The sequence below is a fragment of the Dermacentor andersoni genome, chromosome 6, assembly GCF_023375885.2.
Source record: "Dermacentor andersoni chromosome 6, qqDerAnde1_hic_scaffold, whole genome shotgun sequence".
NCBI classification, from domain to species: Eukaryota; Metazoa; Arthropoda; class Arachnida; order Ixodida; family Ixodidae; genus Dermacentor; species Dermacentor andersoni.
This window is the reverse complement of record NC_092819.1, coordinates 82,190,470-82,210,339: the sequence shown is the minus strand read 5'-3', so window position 1 is coordinate 82,210,339 and position 19,870 is coordinate 82,190,470. Positions and strand designations below refer to the sequence as shown.

The following is a 19,870-nucleotide window of genomic DNA, read 5'->3' as shown; positions in this document are numbered from 1 at the left end:
TTTTTCGGTGTCAGGCGCCACTCCAAGCCTGGAGATGTAGTGTACAAGGGTAGGTGAATTCGAGTTTCCCACCTTCAAGGAAAAAAAGCGTGATGATTCGAACTTCTGACTGCGGAAATAGAGCATCTAAGTTAGCTCAATCAGATTAGCCTGCGGGCTGTCAGGCCATCTTACCTGTAATTCGGAGAATTCCAGCCCTGGCGATCCTATGTGCCTGGCAATATGCTTGATTTATCCGCGGTTACGTGTTTTGCTGATACGGCAGCTGCTGGTCGTGGCAGTCTCCCGTACGAATTCGGCCTGAACTTAAAAGTGGAAAACAAAAGAAAATGAGAAAAAGAAAAACTTTCAGCGCTTACCGGCAATTCACGAGTCGCATATGGACGGTGGCACACCAAACAGCTTACGGTCGCGTCTGCCTGCCTCAGGCATCGGAGAAGTTTTTCCGAACGAGACGAAACTGATACTGAAGCGCCGCCTAAGACAGGCGTTGGATGTGAGCAGGCTCCATTGGCAAAGACTTCACTGCCTACCCGCTCTAGCCGCTCTCCGTCGCCACTTCTCCGCTTCTCCCGATCGCCCCCATCTCGCCGATCACCGTCCCCTAGCTTTTTCCGGCGCACCCTTCCGCAAAACTAACGGGTGCAGCACCTGCAGGTGATGCTGCCAAACCGACCCGTCGCAAAAATCCTCTTCTGACCTTGCCCACTCATCGGAACCTCATTAAATTGAACGTGGATGGTGTTCATATTTATACTTTTTGTGCGCAAACAAACAGGGACGAAGAATAGGGGCAACACAAGGACGAGCGCTTTCTAACAACTGGTTTTATTTTTGAAGAACTACTTACTTAAATACCCACAGAACTGCGCGATCTAGAGAACAGAGGACGCCTACAGCGCATATGATACCCGCTGATCTGCGCGATCAAGTCAAAAGAGCAACGTCAATATTACATATAACACATGTGAAAAAAAAAAAAAAAACGTAGGCGTGCTCTGTTCTCTAGATCGCGCAGTTCTGTGGATATTTAAGTAAGTAGTTCTTCAAAAATAAAACCATTTGTTAGAAAGCGCTCATCCTTGTGTTGCCCCTATTCTTCGTCCCTGTTTGTTCGCGCACAAAAAGTGTATAAATATGAATATGTTCCAACTAGGCCGACTCGCAGTTGTGGATGGTGTACCTGTTACGGCTCTGATTGACACTGGCGCGCACATATCTATAAGGAATGCTCAGCTTCGGATTCGTCTCAAAAAAGTCCTTACTTCTGCCGTCGCCTGTGTCGCCTGCCGTCGCCGTTATTGGCATGTGTCCGGCTCGCGTCAGTGTCGCCGGACATTATACTTCTGTTTTATTTTATGTTCTAGAGCACTGCCCTAACGACCTCATTCTGGGCCTTGAGTTTCTGTCTACACATTCCGCTTTGATAAACTGTTCTGCTGGTGTTGTGCAACTCGCTCTACCTGCTGCTATTGACCCTCCCGATAGTGCTCCGATACGGCTATGTTCCAGAGAGCATATTCGCCTCCGGCAACATGCCATTACCTACATAGGTGTCTCCCCGTTCCACCTATACCATATGGTGACTACATCGTATCCCCTAATCCGGATGTCCTGCTCTCGCATAACGTCGCTTTTCCTCACACCGTCATTACCATTTCGGACAACGGGACCTGCCTTCCACTTGTGAATTTTGGACTTTGGACTCCCGCGCGGAATATCCCTGGCGCATATATATATATATATATATATATATATATATGCAAACCCCCTGCTTTAGGCAAAGAAAACTTTGCCATACAGCACTATTATCGGTCACCGGCGAAGCCAGTGTAGGATTACGTTATTGGCTTGACTTTGGGCCCCATTTACGGTCGTATCTGTGTACTTATTGTGTAATATGCGGTTCACTGCTCACTCATTACCATTATACGACGTTTGTAGACATAATAAATATTCTATAATACTGCATAACGATTGGGAAGCATTTCCGACGAATCTACTTGCAATCTAGAGCTCTTAGGAATATGCAATTTATATATCGGAAAGTGGTCGTTTGGTTAGAAGGCCCATAATGTAATTTGACACTTCAATAAAAGTGTTTAGAGTGACATACTTCCGTTTCTGTTAAACCTCAGAGTACTATAATACACAGAGCAAGCTTCTATATGTGTAAGGGCGGGAACCTCCAGTTGAGTGGCCCAAAGAGAATTGCTTGCAAACAAGTTAAGCCGCTCTAAGCAGCGTAAAGGATTGCGAAGTGCAATACTGAGGCACCTGCAAACTCCATACAACCACTCTCTTAACAGCTATGTCCCGTGCATGTAACCACTTCCCCCCTGGGAGTGACGCACGTTTCTGCGGCACCCTTAAGGTAAGTATTTCGCTAAACAACCGGCTTAACTTGTACATGTTTAATGTTTAAGTCTTGGGGATTACGTGCAATCCGAGTGCTCCGTGTATTTGTCGCCATTTTTCCATGCGTTCTTTCTTAAATCGTAGTCATCACAACGTAACCTGAACTAAAGAAGTTAACCTAAGGAAAACACATGTCGTTGGCCTTTCTTAACCTGTTCACAGCGGCCCCAAAGCCACTGTCGCCTTGTAAGCTGTCGCTCCCTTTCTTCTGGCTCTGTTTGTGTTCTCCTCGTTCCCTGCCTGGAACCTTTGCGGAGACGCTTGAGAAGACATATTTTGCTCCGCTCCCGCTGCTCCGCAAGCGGCGAAGAGAACACGTTGGGCGTAGTGTGCAGGAAGGAAGCCACGATGTCGGTCGCCACCGAGTGGAGAGGGGAGGGCAGAGAAGGGGGGGAGGTACATCCCAGAGACACGACAGCGTTCATAACCGCCGCCACGACGCCGAAGTCGCGCACGCGGTATTTTTAGTGATGGAGCCAGGTTGCGGCGCGCTGCAGCGAGCAGCGCGGGGTCGCTCCGCTGCCGCATCAAAGATGGCAGCCGTCTTCTTTCTAAAAAAGAAAGAGCCTCCGCTACTACCTACTGGTGGGCCAAAGCAGCGGCCCTAACCTCTCGTGGCACCTCCTTTCCCGCACCCCATACCTCTTTCCATTCCCCCGTCCAAGCCCTTGCTCCGATAGGCGCTTGCCAGTATGTGCCGGTTCGCGCGGTGGCTGAGAGGCCTGCACGAACGTGAGTGAGTGCGTGACAGCGTTTGCGAGCGCCCTCAACTCGCGCGAAAGACCTACAGCGGGTGCGCTGGCTCCGGTGCGAGAAGGGTGATTTGAGGAGACGTCACCCGGGGTGTGACTCAAGGCCTGCGATTCTTCGAATCGTCGCTGGTTACCACCGCTGGCCTGGCAGCGAGCACCGGGAGCTAGCGGCTGCCAGGACAGGTGCACGGGAGGATCGGGAATTTGCGGGCTGTCTGACGGGCGCCATCGACTTCCCTCGCTTCAGCGGTAGCGGCGACCGGCGTTGCCGACAACGTCCTTGCTTGACTTCGTTGCCGTACGTGTCGTGGCATTTCCTCGCGCACATAGAGACTGGGGCCTGTTTTTTTTTTTTTCTATGACTGTTTCACGTAGTTGTTCTGCGTGTGTGTGACTGATCATCCGAGCAATTTGCCTTCTACTACTACGCTAATCACCGTTTCGCCAACGATGACGGAGAAGAACCAATACGGGTCCGGCATGTTTCACGCAGGAAATTGACAAAGATGCTTGTTTTCCTTGAAAAGAGCATTGGTGTGGAACCCAACTTGAGAGACTCGTTAAACAGAAAACTAAAGTAGGCGGGAAAAGCACGAGAAGACATAGAGGGATCGGCGACCTCATCTTGCGCGCGTGATGCATCGCGCTTCCAGTGCGGATTACGAAGACGACAACGACTTAGCAAAGAATGCGCGACGAGCACTGTTCAGTGCAAAGCTGGGCGTCTCCCACCGAACAGACGAGCAACGACGATGGAGAAGTTCTTCAGACAGAGATTAACAGTGCAGCGTTCTAGAAACAGGGATTAGGCGAAGGCTACACTTTTTCCCTGAGGAATGACTTCGCCCGCCTCCCACAAACGCGGCCTCGTTAGCTTCAGTGAGAAATCGTGACATCGTTGTGTTCGCCCAGAGTTGGCCGTCGTTTCCTTCATTCACCTGCAAAGGCTGCGGGACCTTGACAAGCGAGAGCCATCCCAACGCAGACAGAAGGAATAGGACGGATTCCTCCGTTTTCAATGTGGACGTCTTCGCCGTGTGCATTCATTGCTTGTTGTGCTTTGGTAGTGTTTATTCAGGAACAAATTGTGGTGGCCCATGTCGGTTACTATGGCGTGCCCCCGACTGTTCGCGTCGGTAAGTAACTATTTGTTTCTTGTTTTTTTCTTACGAAGTAGAGTTGCGTGATTTCCCATCTTTCAGACAGGTGTTCCTTGCAAGTTTGTTTCATAAAATACTGTAGAATAATGCCCAAGTTAATGCAAGGAAGGCTAGTCCCCGTTCTTGTGTTCCCATCAGTAAAAGCTGTGAGAAACGAAAGATTACTTTGTTCATGTGTTCTGAAGAAACAGAACAAATGAAGAAGGAAGCTTTTAGGTCCGACGATGCCTGCACGCATGTGAAGGTTCATTTCTAGTCGTGAACTTTTTACCTATATATATATATATATATATTACTGTTACATCTGTTTCCTTCTTTCGTGAGTTTTCATTTCTTTTATCCAGCTTTCACCTCACTCCAGAATAGGCTTTGCCTGAGCTCGTTGGATGCACATTGCAAGAAAGGTTTGCAACATAAAACAGTGGCATGGTCAGAAGAGATGAAAAACACTACAGACCCATGGACTGGCGACAGAACGTTTATAATTGGTCTTGACATATTATATAGCAAGCAACAACCAATACTGTCCATTTTTCTTGTCATGCTGAATTTCTGAGGCTGATAGACAGGTTTTGCGCAGGGGACGTTCTTCTTTTTTTTTTTTGTCATTATGATTGATTGTGCACTGATGCGTAATTGCCCGATCTCGTTGATGACCTCGGCTTCTAAAGTCTCGTGCCGTCAGCTTGCCTTTATTTTTTACCTAAAACACCGATGTGAAATTTCACGGTGCGTTCATTAGCCATTGATGAAAAACGAGATTACAGGTGGGCACCCTCATAAGCTCACTCATCTTACACTTAGGCACCCCGGTATCCTGCTCAGCGCTGGTGGAATGCGAGCTATATATGAATGCTGCCAGGGAAATCAGTCGTTGTGATAACGAAGGCAAGTTGCCTTGTCCAAACGTTGACTATAGGCTGAAGATTATACTGTTAGGCCACAGTTAATGCCCTGTGTGGCTAGTTTTTCCTGCACTTTGTTTCAAACCATCTTCTTTGCAAGCAACACACAAAAGAAGAGTCTGTGAAGCATCTGTGTACAATCTTCTCCAGTTAGCTTAGTGATGCGTCATCAGGCGGCCTTTGCTTAATTTCTCTATAAGCGATCGAGATAACGTAGACCAGGTAGGCTGCTGCAGGCGGAAGTATTCAGTGCGAATCATCAGCAGGTGCTAAGTAATCCTGCTATTTTTCGGGTACCGGTATTTCGGTTTAGAGGAAAGCACTTCCAGGTAAAAAAACAAATAAAATACGTTAGTGGAAAGTCACCAGTCGGGGCATTGAAAAGAAGGCCTAGAAGCAACATACAGCGCTCTGTGAAATAATGGCTGTTTGTCTATTCACGTCGACATTCTCAATCGAAGATTCGACCATCCTGGGTAGAAGTAGCGCTGCGTAAAGACACTTGCTTCATTTATGTGCTCACGACACAGTGGTCTTCATTCTTCCCTTGTTGAACACTTATGTATTCAGAGGCCAGTGAGGCCCTTGATTGAAGGGCTCCGACAATCCCTCATTAAAATTGTTCGCTACAATTATGGACCGCGTACGCACACGCTCACGCACACGCTCACGCACACGCTCACGCACACGCTCACGCACACACGCACACACACACACACACACACACACACACACACACGCACACGCACACGCACACGCACGCACACACACGCACACACACACACACGCACACACACACGCGCACTCACGCGCACACGCGCACTCACGCGCACACACGCACACATGCACGCACGCACGCACGCGCGCGCATATGCCGTATTTTAATATACAGGCATAGAATCGGAATTTCAACCACGATCTGGCTCCTCTGCACAAGATACGAAACGTGTCCGACATATTATGTCAATAAATTTATTAATTACCAGTTACGTTTTACATTCTATATAAAAGATATGGTTATGAAGCACGCTGTAGTGGGCACATCGCAAATAATTTCGACCATTTGGGGTTTTTTGTGTTGCAACGAATCCACGGTACGCAGGTGTTGTTGCATTTCGCTCCCCAATGAAATGATGCCCCCACGGCGGGGATTTGATCGCGCGACCTCGGGCTTAGCAGCACAATACCGCAGCCACTGTGCGCCACCGGGGCTAGTGCGTTGGGAAGTTTGAAGGTCACTTTTCGACACCTGTGACAATATTACATTGGATATTCTGAAGATAAGCACCTCCCCCTCTTCACATTACTGTGTGCCGACAATGCCATCTTCATCGCCTAAAGAATACGTGGCGCAAGTAAGCGCCTAAATCCAAGGCAGCCTACATCTTCGACGCTTGTTCAAGAAGGATAAAAAATAATACAAACGCATCTATGCATTGAACGTTGCAGGCAAATGGCTACCACGTTGTGCGGTATCTTCGAGTCCGCCATGTTGACTCTGTGGCTATGGCCTTCCGATGCTGAGAACGAGGTGGCGTTTTGAACAGGCGTTGAGCCGGAGTCCATGTTGGTGCCCCAGCGACGGCTTAAAACCTTACAAGCCTAACAGGTGGCAAGCGCCACAGAGAGTCCCTGGGCTATACAGGGTGTTTCAGCTCATTTTAGCCAGAGTTTAAAAATATGCCGGTGCACATTCGGATGACGCGATGACTCTAAGATGACTTTTGCATGTAGTGCGTCACGCTATATTTTGTATTTTGCCTGATTACATAATTAGTCAATTTTAATTAACCATCTTCTGAAGCAACGAAGCTAAGGAAAATGTTCCTATTAGAAAGTTGCAGACCGTATTGCAAAACGTCCGAATAAACAGTTTCTGTCTTTCTATGTTTTAAGGATTAGTGTTTTTTCAGCTTACTGCGGATGCTCTCGAAATACAAAAAAAGAGATACCATGTGACATACCCTCTTGCGCGCCGTGATTGCAGCGCTCCTAAAGTGTCCATGTGCAAACGAACAAAGCATCTGGCACGGCGTGCTGCCGCTTAAAAAGAGACAGGGCAGTGGCCAAGGCGTTCGCTGTGCGATTTACGCCAGCGACGTGCTTCCCTCGTGGTGGTTCATGATGCGATAAATAGACGCATCAGCAGCACACCCAGCCAAATGCTGAGTTCGTTTGTGCGCGGAACGCTTCGGAGCAGTGCAATCACGACGCGCAAGCGGGCATGTCACGTGGTGTTTTTTTGTATTTCGCGTGCATTCGCAGTAAGCAGAATAATAGATAGAACGACAGAAACTGTTCATTCGGTCGTTTCGCAAACCGCTCTGCAACTTTCTAATTAAAAAATTTTTTTTTAGCTTCGTTGCTTCAGAAGTTGGTTAACTAAAGTTGACTAATTACCTGATTAAGCTAAATACAAAATTAGCGTGACGCGTTACGTACAAAAGTAAGCAATGTGCATTTGGTCGCGTCGTCTTAGAGTGCATCAGCTTATTTTTAAACTCTGCCTAAACTTAGCTGAAAGAGCCTGTGGAACGGGCGTCCCACATAATTTGAGCTGAACTTTAAGAATATGCCAGTGCCCCGTAGATGAACATAACCAACATCATGTTCTTGTGAGGTCAAAACGCTCGAGTCTAATGCTAAGGGCTTTGGTACCACTTTCCTAGCAGAAAGAAACGCGAATTGAGCCTGCTTATTTTTAGAATTTGATAGATAACCGTAATGCCTAATATCATATTCACCTTTGGCTCGATTAACAGTGCGCTTAAATACACCAGCGTGAAAATGATAATCCTTCCAATTTGTCTGGCCCACATTATGCAGAAGCCTTTTCCAAGCGACTTTTTTTTTCTACAGTCTCACGTACACTCATCATTGCACCAACGACAAGCGGTGCCTTTAGGCGAAGGGATAACAAATTCAGATTGTTTCCGGGAACCATCTCGAATCGAGGAATTGGTTGAAGCGATTTCCTTATCATTGGCAAGTTTCGAAACGGCTGAACGCAAGGCAGTCTTACATTTATTGTGGTTCACAAATGTGCATGTCTGGTATTCTAAAGAGGTTATTGGACAAATAATTTCGAATGACACAGGAAGATAATTACTTCTGTTGGTTGCTGAGTCAACCGCTACCCACGACGAAGCATTGATGCCAGCGCTACAAAATGTCAACTCTAACACTGAAGGAAAGTAACCTCTAGCAAATGTTACTTGTTCTGTGTTCTGACATGAAAGGTGACTATCAATAGTGCACTCCCACAGTCGCTTACCACAAAAATTTGTTTTTAGCCCCCGGGACACGTGGCGCGAATTAAAATCCCCTGCAAACAAAATTTGTTTTCTACAGGCAGCCACAGCCCTGTTCAGTTGACGCGTACCTTGCTCACCGGTGGCGAAATAAGCATTGATAATTGAAAGTGAATGATACTCTGGGAGATATAAATATATCGTCAGAATTTCGAAGTAGGAATCCATGATTTGAAAAGAAATGTTTGCCTTGTGGCAAATTTTACTGGAAGCAAGTATCAGTAATTCTCCACCTCGCGAGCGTCGATCTAATCGGAAAGACAGAAGACCTTTGAAGTGAAAATTTTTGTGGTGTAAGCAAAGTTTCTTGAAGAAGTATGATATCTGGGTTAAGTTGATTCAATATGCAAGATAGATCTGTTAAAGCTCAGAATATAAAGCGACAGTTCCACTGCAGTACTTTCAACTGTCCAGTGGCGTTGATCGCACAGCAGCGGCAACTGCTGCCTTTAGAATAGTTTCTTTAATCGCAGTCTTCGCTGATGGCCTGCGTTATCCACGCGCATTTGGGCACGTAGTCTTCCCTTTCCACATACTTCGGATGGACGACATCCATGGTGGCCGCGGAGACCCTTACTACCCGGCACTCTTTGCCATTTTCCATTATATTTGTGATGTATGGCTTTAGGAGATGGATACTAGTCGGGTGGTTGCTTATGCAAACGAATGCAGGCCTTTTATTTGGGCAGTTTTGGGCGAAGTGATCCGTTTCTTTACAGTTATAACATGCCAGCTGATCTATCGATTCGAGCTCTTCCGAATTATTTCCGGGTTCCTCTCTACCGCTCTGGGGTGATTTCGCTGTGCCTTCGGTGCGCGCCGAACTGCGACTATAGTCTCATCTAGTTCTTACTTTGTGGTTTTTTGCCCTCTAGGGTAAGATTTCGGCAGTCGGAAAAGCGTTTGATAGTACTTTGCGCTACTGCTCTGCGGCCTGAAGCCACGGCTCTCCACATACTCGTTGGCCAGCTGTTCGGCACTCTTTACAGACACCGTCCTGTCTGTCCTTAAGCCAAAGGCGCACGTTATACGTCAGGGTCTCATATAACTGCTCTAAGCAGATCAAATCTGGCAGCCTACTGACGTTATCCGCCCCTGCTTCTTTCACCCACTCTGACAAATTATCCTTTAGTCTACATGTGCACTCAACAAAGCTTTCGTTAGGCTTCTTTCTTTCCTGTCGAAATCTCCTCCGAAATTCCTCTGTGGAAAGTTTGTACTTGGCAAGCGAACTCGACTTCACTGAATTGTATACGCTTGCATCTGCTGCGTTCAGTCGAGCAAAGACTTGCGCAATATCCCGTCCATGATATCGCACCATTCAGTCCCTCTGTCCGATGTTGTACCTTCGCCCCCACCGCCGTTCCCACGGTAGCATTCGGCATTGGCCCTTTTCATCAACTAGTTCAGGTTGTCAGGTTCAGGTAGAGGGGTCGTTCGATGACCCGTCAACAGTCGGCGTCAAGGCTGCGTTTACTTCTGGATAGGCGCTCATTAATTGTTGGAGTTGCCTCGTGGTAAACGTCTAATTAATGCTCTTGGGCCTGTGTAGATGTAGCAAGAGGCATTTCAATATATATTCTTGATCCAAAGAGGTACCTATAAACAAGTGCCGTAGCTAGCGCCTTATCGCTTCGCAGTGAGGTATGGGGAATCAACACTAAAGAACCACGTCTTCTCTCTTCTGCTCTTTCCGCTTCGGCCTTTCATTTCTAGCCTGCAGCCTTTCATGTTATTGACTTTTTTCGCGGCGATCCTGTGGGCGCTGTCATGTTTGATCACGTGGTGACGCATCTATTGCTTGTCCCAACTGCATCTGTGGCCTACGCGTTTACAATGGGTGTGCATGACGCCAGTGCGACTTATCAAACCTCTGCTTCGGGAGGCATCGTAGACGGTGGCTGGGTGGACGACACGAAGTTTTGGCCACAGCTTCAGGGAGCATACAAAATCGCTCTCGGAGCTGATTAAGCTATGTCCGAACAGCGTGAGCAGTGTATATGGTGGTTGTTCTAGAAGCGGGGCTAAATATGTATTCCAAGCTATCCAGGCTTTCCGCTCCTGAATTGAACCAGGATTAGTTTTTTTTTTGCTCTTCGTTCTTTATTTGGCAAATGTTTTGAAGCAGCCACTGATCACATTTCGGATTCAGTAAATTTCCTTGGAGTGGCCCCTATCTGATTATTTTCTGCCTAATTGATCGCGGGTGTACTTAGTTCCAATAAATTTGTTCTTACTGCGCGCAAGCCTTGAAACGCAGCTGTTTCGCACATTGTAATACCTTGTACCAAAGGTGTATAATCGCTAGTAACTCACTTACTCTTGTGGACCGTCAGGAAACATTCAGCTTTGACCATTCGTATGCCATCGGTGTAGTCCGTCATTTATTGTACGTATATGGTGCGCATATATTCAAGTGTGCGCCCATTCACTTATTGAGACGTTGATGATAGAGTGGGCGCTAGATTCTGTGCCAGTTGGGGTAGATGTGTGTAGGTACTGTGCGCGAAATGCGTTTGACAGGAAGCGGCGCTACTCCCTCTGTCATTGTTTAAGGAGCAGTACTCACTGTTGCCGACGTTCCGGAGCTGAAACACTTTCTTTGAAGGCTAGCGATAGAACGCTGGAGAATGAGCAAGTTTCTCTATCCAGAAAGAAAGCAGCACATCTCAAAGTGCCGCTAACACGTACGGACAGTTGCAGCAACGGTCAGCGAATTTGGCCACACTGATTCATTCCAGTCCTTAATATGCCAGTCACTATTTTTGCAGCCAACTACTGCATGCGTCTGCAATCTGCACGATACAATCCGGCACGACTAGAGCATTGTGCGCTACCGAAAGCTCAATTGCATTTCCGACAGCGGATCGCACAGAAGCAAGGTGGAAGCGGCAATGGCCTCGCATTCGTGCGCTGTCGCTTAGGCGACGTGCGTTGCACCGCCAAAAGCGCCATTGCGTTTAGATAGAACAAACTGCTCCGCGAAAACGGGCACTATGTTTAACTTTGCTTCTGGTTTACCTGTGTGCGTCGCCATATCACAACCCGCTTGCACTAAGTTTTGAGGCAAAGTTTCCACCAGCACTGGCACTTGGTTCATTTCATAATGCCTCAGGTTTTCAAGGAAGCATCTCAGGTTCGATGCCCGCTTCATTTTCTTCAGCGCCTCTATTTTGCTTTCCATGTAAAGACGGGGCTAGCGTTTTTAACAAGTTTGAGCTTACTTACGCACGATCAGTTACGTCGTTGTCACGCACAGACACACAGAAATATAAAAAAATAAAGGGGTTGTAGGCGTCGGTCAGAACTTCATTGTCTACATTTACGAGCGAAAAAAGGCACCAAAGTGTCATCACTTAGTTTGTCATTCATGCTGCAAAAATACACCTTATTGACCTGTTACTGAGTAGACTGTCAATATCTCCCACAAGCCCCAATATCTTTCGCAACATTGGGGAATAAAAGGATTCCATTTGTGTACTTCATACCTCAAAAACTCGCTCCACATCCGCGTAGTTTTGTTTGTACGAAAGGATACAACCTATTCTAATTTGCCCTAGCCTTGTTCCCACGCCTGTCATGTGCAACATAAAGAGAAGAGTCAGTAACGGGAAATCGCGGCGCAAGATTTTCTGAATGTCTCCTGTCTCGGTGCTAGCTAGCAATTTCTGCGCTCTGTAGTTCATTATTCTCACGTGTTGACGCTAGTAAGGCTTTCTTGCTATCCCCCAGGACCCCTTTTGGGTAAAAATTATCACAAAAAGCTTTCTTTACGTTGTCATAGGCTTCGCAAGTGTCTACTAAAGTTGAGTATAAAGGGGGATCATTTGTAACATAGCAGAGTGTGGGTGTAAGCCAGTTGGTGATTCTTGATTTTGGGAAGCTGCCGCAAGCAAAACACGAGACTTACATAAAGAGAAAACACGAAGCGGTGCTCACAACAGCTGAGTTAATGAAAGGAGCCCCAAGCTTATATAGATCAAATACACGTGTCGACCCGGAAAGCAGCGTAAAAACGAATAAAAAACACAGAGCGACCTTTAACCGGAGTGCGCTACAATAACTAAGATAAGTGCTGACAGACTACTGAGGCACCGAACACGTGTGTATCACATGGAACGAAACAAAAGTTCTTTGTGAGAAACCGCAACTGACGGCGAGCTAACTAAATCACCATCATTAAAGCGTCGCATGGCCACTGCCTCTACAGTCTCTCTTTCCGGCTTGCCATTCATTCTTCCAATAATCTGTCTTTGAAAACAAAGGAGAGAAGCCCAAGCGCCTACGGCAATGAAACGAAGCCCACAAATTCGCAAGTGCCTTGCACAACACGTGCCAAATATAGTTCACTAAAGTGCGGCAGATACTACACTGGATAACCGGTAGGCGAAATAACATTCGCTTCCGCGAGCACGAACGTTCCCTGGGGGTTGCTGGAGGGTCGAACTTGGCTATTCATTTCCGTAGTTGCCTGGGCTGCTCACCTGTCTTCTCAAAGACTGAGATTATTGGCAGAAAGAATGGCCAGCTGGAAAGAGAGATTGTAGAGGCAGTGGCCATGCGACGCTTTAACGATGGTGATTGTGTTAGCTCGCCGTCAGTTGCGGTTTCTCAGAAAGAGCTTTTGTTTCTTTCCCTGTGATGCACACGTGTTCGGTGCCTCAGTGGTCTGTCAGCATTTGCTTAGTATTTGTACAACACCCCTGTTAAAGTTTGCTCTGGTTTTTTTTATTGGTTTTTACGTTGCTCTTCGGGTGCCCACGTCTGTCTCATCTATAAAAGCTTGCCGTTTGTTTCATTAAATCATCAATTGTTAATACCGCTTCTTGTCTCTTTCTTCAAGTTTCGTCTTTTGTTTGCGGCAGCTTCCCAAAATCAGAGATCCTTCGGTCTGGCCATATTGATGCACTCTGGAATAACAAATAAGTTATCTTTGCACCGTCCTATTCTAAAGCCCCCGTCTAACTTGCCAGTTTTTTTTTTGTTATCTTCTTCCCATGCCTAGAACTTAAATTTTTAGGGTTTGCATTCTTATCCCGTTTGCTTCAAAGGATATTGTCACCGGCCTGTATAGCTCAATGCTAGTTCTATGTCTTTTGTATATAACATTTTCATTCCGCCTTATTGTATCTGGAATTTCTTTCTCCTGTAGCATATTTTACTGACATCGCTACAGTGATGCTTCGCTTTTGGTCTCTCTTTATTGACTAGCCCCATTGCTTTAAATCTAGTCCCGCTGTCGCACAGTTTGTAAGTTTTTTGACTTGTTCACAGTCGATCGCGAGGCTGCTAAGGTTGAATTGCTATTTTGCGTCAATCTCAATATCCTGCCTCTCCTGATTTGTTCCTTCAGTGCTCTTGAATGACTCGGCCATACTTTCTTCATTGTATTTCATTACGCCTTCTCAAAAATTTTCTCCTCGTCGCATTATATAGATATAGGCATATAAATTTGTTTTTTTTTTTCATTCATATATCTCATGGGGGGGGGGGGGGGGTTGACAGAATTTTCGGAGCACTTTTGATTTTCCAGACAGCCAGCGATTACTTCGGTTGATTTCCTCCTGGATTAGTTTCTGAGCTGTTCTTTTCCTTTCGATAGCAAAATTGTAATTTTGTCTCTTTTTTTCTGTACATGGGTGCCGGCATCACGAACTAGAATTCATTTACTGCGAAGCTAGGCTAATTGTTTGCTTGCTATAGGGAAAAATTCTAACTTTATCTACACTCATATGCTCCCTTCAATTTAATATTACACTGAACGTGATAGCGAAAGAAGGAGCAATTGCTGTCAAGTAACACTGAAGTGAATTTATGTGTGGATGTGTAAATTTACACATTCAGAAGCCTTAGTTGAGTCGACACTGGAAAATGCTCCCGCACTTAATGTGCCTACTGGATCGGGACGAGTAGTTTCCCCGTAGACATGGCATACAGCTAAGCTAATAATTTTCTTCATTATTTTGGTTTTAGAAGCCTTATGAAACAAAATTTATACAGGGTGCCCCACCTATATTTAGGCAGAGTTTAAAGATAAGCGAATGCCACGTAGATGGACAGAACTAAGATAATGTTGCTTGTCGTCGCTTGGGGATACTCAGATTATTTTTTTCAATCTACCTAATTACATATTTAGTCCTAATTAATTAGTAAACTTCCCGAATATTATAATTAGATGAACAATGTCAATGAGAAAATTGTAGAGCAGCATGAAAAGCTCCCGATACAGCTTTGTGTTGCTGAATACGTGGTAAATAAAAGTGTTTTTCCGAGCATGAAAGACGCCTGCGAATATACGCGCAAAAACGCTTTTATGTAGCAGGTATTTATCCACAGAAAGCTGTATCGGGAGTTTTCCCTGTCGCCCTACAATTTTCTCATTGACACTTTTCATCTAACTATAACATTCGAGAAGCTGATTAATTAGCTATTACTAATTATCTAATTAGGTGGAATGAAAAATAATGTGACTATCATTAACCGACGGCCAACAACACCATTGACCGGCAGATCACGTTTTGACAATCACCGACCGTGTGTGCCATTTTCATTGAGCATTGAGTGTAGTCGGTTTTTTCTGGACATAAGTTCGCCCAATAAAATTTAGCTTCGCCATTCACAGATTTACCGCTGTATTATTCACCGTCACTACAACGTAACATCGGGTGGAGGTGCTGGATGTGTTCATGTACTGAACGCCCCCGCAAAGCCGTTAGCCAATTCACAGCCACGAAGACAACACCAACGTCGCCAAGGGCCAGCGATCTAGTCGCAGGCTGCAAGGGCTGCCCCTGGAGCACAGACATTTGCCTGAGAACACCACGAAGTGCACGGCCGCGACAGCAGTTACAATGACAGCCTCAGTATCGCGAACACCGATAGTGCTGAAGCAGCCCAGGGAGCCACCGACGTTCCACGCTTCAACATGCGAGGACCCGGAAAGTTGGCTTGATACGTATGAGAGGGTCGCGATATTTATTAGCTGGAACAGCGACGACAAACTGCGACCTGTCTTTTTTGCATTGGAAGATGCCGCCCGGACGTGTTTTGAGAACCGAGAAGCCACCTTAACGACGTGGGACTTGTTCCGAAGAAGCCTCCAGCAGACATTCACAGGCGTCGTGCGCGAAGAACGATTCCAAGTTCTACTAGAAACCCGAGTGCAGCTGCCTAATAAGACCATCGGGATCTTCACGAAGGAGATAAGCCTTTTATTCCGTCACGCCGACCCGGAAATGTCTGAGGAGAAGAAAGTCCGCCTACTCATGCGTGTTGTGAAAGAGGGACTTTTCGCCGGAATGATACGAAGCCCACCGTATAAACCGTACCCTTTCTCCGCGAGGCCACGAGCATTGAGAAGACACTGGAAATGTGGAGCCGGCAGTTAAACCGCCGCACGAATGCAAGAAACTACTCTGGATTTCCATGACTCACCAGCGACGATCTGCACAACAGTATCAGAGCGGCCGTGCGGGAGGAGCTTCAGAAGCTGTTCCCCTTCATCACAGCCTCAAGTGGCTTCGATTGCCGACGTCGTACGCTAGGAGCTCCAACAATCACTCGGAGAACCTCAATCGCCGCAGCCTCAGCCGGAATAGATGACGTATGCCGCAGTAGCCCACCGTCACGTTCCCCCTCCGCTCCTGTACCAGGGCCCGGTAACGCCACAGTTGCGTCGTTCATCACCACCACCGCTAACACGCCAGCCCATGGCCCCGTGCAGCATGCCAAGTAATACTGACGTTTGGCAAGTCCCCGACCGCAGTCCGCTCTGCTATCATTGCGCAGAAGCCGGCCACATCTGCCACCGATGTCCTTACCGCGAGTTGGGATTGGTAGGGTTCGCCTTCAACGCACCGCGTCATGAAGAAAGGGAACGCCCTCTATATATCGCCGACTACATTGCCGCTACTCAGTGAAGCCCTCGATGACCCTACCGCTCGCCGTCACCAGGCCGCCACCTGTAGCTGCAGCGCTGTCCATACGCTGGCCCAGTGCAGGCCCAGACCGTCCGGCCATATCCGGAAACTAAAAGCAGAAACCGATGGAGGTACGGTTGCAGTTCGTCTAACTGACAAAGATACTTTGCCGCTGACGAAGACGCCGAAGAGACTATCTCGACGACATAACAACGACACACCGCCATCCCGACGAAGCCTGGAAGAAAAGAATGTACCGACCAAAGACCTGACGAGGCCACGTGCCAGCCGCACGTCGACACGACGGAGCCGTGACCGGGCGCCAAAACCTAACTGCAACGCAAGACAAAGAACAACCGACCTCGACGTACTTCTCGACGGCCACGCACTCACCGCGTTAGTGGACACAGGAGCCGACTACTCCGTTATGAGTGGACCCCTTCCCGCCCAGCCGAAGAAAGTTAAGACTGCTAGAAAAGGCCTGAATCCGAATCTCAATCTCAAATCCGGACACCTCAAGGACACTGGATAACACCGGCTGGAATCTGCATGGGCAGAATTGCCGTCCATGATCGCATCTTTCCTGCCACCTTCGTTATCCTCGAACAGTGTTCACGAGACGTTATTCTCGGCATGGATTTCCGGAACCAACACGGAACAGTCACCGACCTGAAGCCGAAGTTGATAACGCTATCCGACGACCAAGCGATACAGCCCGAGAGCTGTCGTAGTAACCACGCCCTGAGTGTGCTTGCAGGTCAAGTGGGCAAGTAATAGAATATGAAGACACTGCTACCAGCGCTTTGGCCTTGCTCGAGCACAATATCGACATGCTCAAGGTTTTCTCCTCGCCTCCGACAGCTCATCCACAGACCGCATCTGAGGGGAAACAAGCGTCTGCTTCCTCGACGAACACGACACGTTCACAGCGTGAGTTTGGCTCTAGGTTACCGAAGTTAGAACTTGTACGTTTCCACGGAACGATCACTCGTTGGCAGGCGTTCTGGGATGTGTTTCTTCATTCTGTTCACGAGAACCCGCGGGTGTCGGACGCGGATCGCTTCTATTACCTGATTTCGCTACTTGCTGGAACTGCTGATCAAGCGGTCGCCGGAATCCAAGTGACGGAATCAAGCTACAGCGACGCACTTGGAATATTGAAGCAGCGCTACAGCAACCGCAAGTTCTTCGAGCAGAAGCTCTTGGAAAACATACGAATGCTCGGATTGGTGACATCCTGCAACAACGTTACAGCCTTGCGGAAGTTGCTCGACGGCATTCAACACAACCGACTCGCAAACCTTGGGGTGAGCCCTTCATCTTACGCTTCGATACTAGGTGAAATACTTCTGAAAGCTATACCTCAAGATATAGTAGTAGAGTATTACATGCGCGAGAACATCGAGGCCACTATGCCATCGGTAGGCTCAGGGAACAGTGAGCACTCACCGGAACAGGAGTTTCAGGTAGAAGTCGAATATAGAGAGAGGTGCGCTCAGACTCGAACATCAAGTGGTTTTCCCTGGTGTAACAGGTGAACCCGGAGTGAGTCTTTTGATTGGTTCCGAACAGTTGTGGAAGCTCATGCCGGATTAAAGTGAGATGAAATCGGATTCCGAAAATGGATCTCTGGTAGCGATCAACACGAACATCGGATGGACATTCAAGGGCCCTTGGCGTTCACAAGGAAAGTTAATCGACAAATGAGCAGTCAGATGTGTGTTTTACACGTAGACGCATACGAGAATGAAGAGGTTTCCTTCCCGTTGCAACAATTCAGGTAAATGGAAGTGACTGGTATGGTGTATACGTCATCATGCAAACAAGAAGGCAGGTGCAAGAACTCACCTGAGGTGTTACTCGACGAAAGAAAACCAGCACAAGAAGTGGTTCTGATGGCCCTGAGTAGTTCCTCCTGAACCTACATTAGATGTCACCAAACATAGTTGCTGGAAGACGGTCCTTCGGATCACGACTTGGGGGAAAAGGTTCATTCACAATCGCCAAGCACTTTCTAATAATAGAAGAGAAGGGCCACTTTCTGTTTAGACGTCAGAAGGCGAAGCTACCTGGCTGAGGATTTTACAGGCGCAAAACTATGGAAATGACATTGTTGCACTAACAACGGACAAAGCTCTCGACAAGACGCCGACCATACGAGATCTTCACCCGTTCATGGATACCAAGGGTATTATCAGGATGAAGACTCGCTTTGACAGCGTAGCTGCGTCGGACAACGTGAAATGACTTGTACTCCTACCCGCAAATAATCGCTGTACGAATCTCATTGTGGACAGCGAACATCGACGCCTTCTTCACAGTGGTGTCGGTGTTACACTCACCGAGTTGCGTGAGAAGTTTTGGGCAGTACGCGGTCGCCAGTGTGATAAAAAGGTACTTGGCCAGTGCGGGGTCTGTGCGAGGTTTCGTCTTAAAGCGCTTTCAGCTCCTACAGCCCCGTTTCCGATCGACATAGTCTCGAGGTCTCATCCATTTCAAGTCACGGGCGTGGACTTCGCTGGTCCAGTGTATGTGAAGGGAAACGGCTCTGTGAAAACATTCATTGTAGTATTTACCTGTGCTGTAGTGCGAACTGTTCACTTAGAATTGTGTAATTGATTCTGACAATGGTTTAACGTTTAAGGCAGCCAGTCACGAACTTAAGCAGACATATGGACTTCTACGTGATGTCCATGTACAGAATGTTTGTGTATCTAGTAACATCACATGGAACTTCATTGCTGAGCGCGCTTCATCGTGGGGAGGATTTTAGGAATGAATGGTTCGAACAGTTAAGAACTATTTCAGGAAAACAGTAGGAGAAGGATGCTTTAGCTTCGAACAGCTCTACACCTTAATTAACAAAACTCAAGGCAGTGATAAATTCTAGACCACTCATATACATTTCCGATGATGCTCCTAACTCCTTTGAACTTTTTGGCAGGTAGACGTCTCACTGCCCTTCCACAAGCGCCAGTTAAGGAGAACTCGTGAGGTCGCACAGACACACTGCGTACCTCGAGATGTAGACAGCAAAAAAATAAACGACTTTTGACATCGCTGGTATAAAGAATACATCTTTACACTGAGAAGCGCGCACAGCAGATTACAGAAGCTCGACAAATGTTTAAAGAATGATGACATTGTCATTATTGGAGATAACAAAGCATCTATTACGTTTTGGAAATAAGATAAGCTTCTTAAAATCTTTAAAGGGAGCGATGGGTAGGTCACAGCATGCAAAGTCCGACTGGCAGACACAGAGTTCGAAGATTTCAACTTCTTTGTCCTCTGGAACTGTGCAAATGACATTGCTGGCCCCGTAGGATGTTGGAAATCATGCTAGCGCGGCGCATCGAAGAAGAGGCAGAGGGAGATGGGCTCGCGACCGGCGATAATGCGGGT

The 19,870-nt window shown here is 47.2% G+C and overlaps 1 protein-coding gene across 1 annotated transcript in view; it reads left to right on the top strand.

Annotated features, from left to right (window-relative positions):
* The first annotated feature begins 2,955 nt into the window (after positions 1–2,955).
* LOC126522463 (glutamate receptor ionotropic, kainate 2-like) overlaps positions 2,956–19,870 on the top strand; it is a 364,802-nt gene continuing 347,887 nt past the window's right edge. Inside the window, exon 1 of the mRNA XM_072288773.1 lies at positions 2,956–4,306. Coding sequence (XP_072144874.1) covers positions 4,189–4,306 — 118 coding nt within the window. The 5' untranslated portion in view covers positions 2,956–4,188. The remainder of the gene's footprint in view (positions 4,307–19,870) is intronic.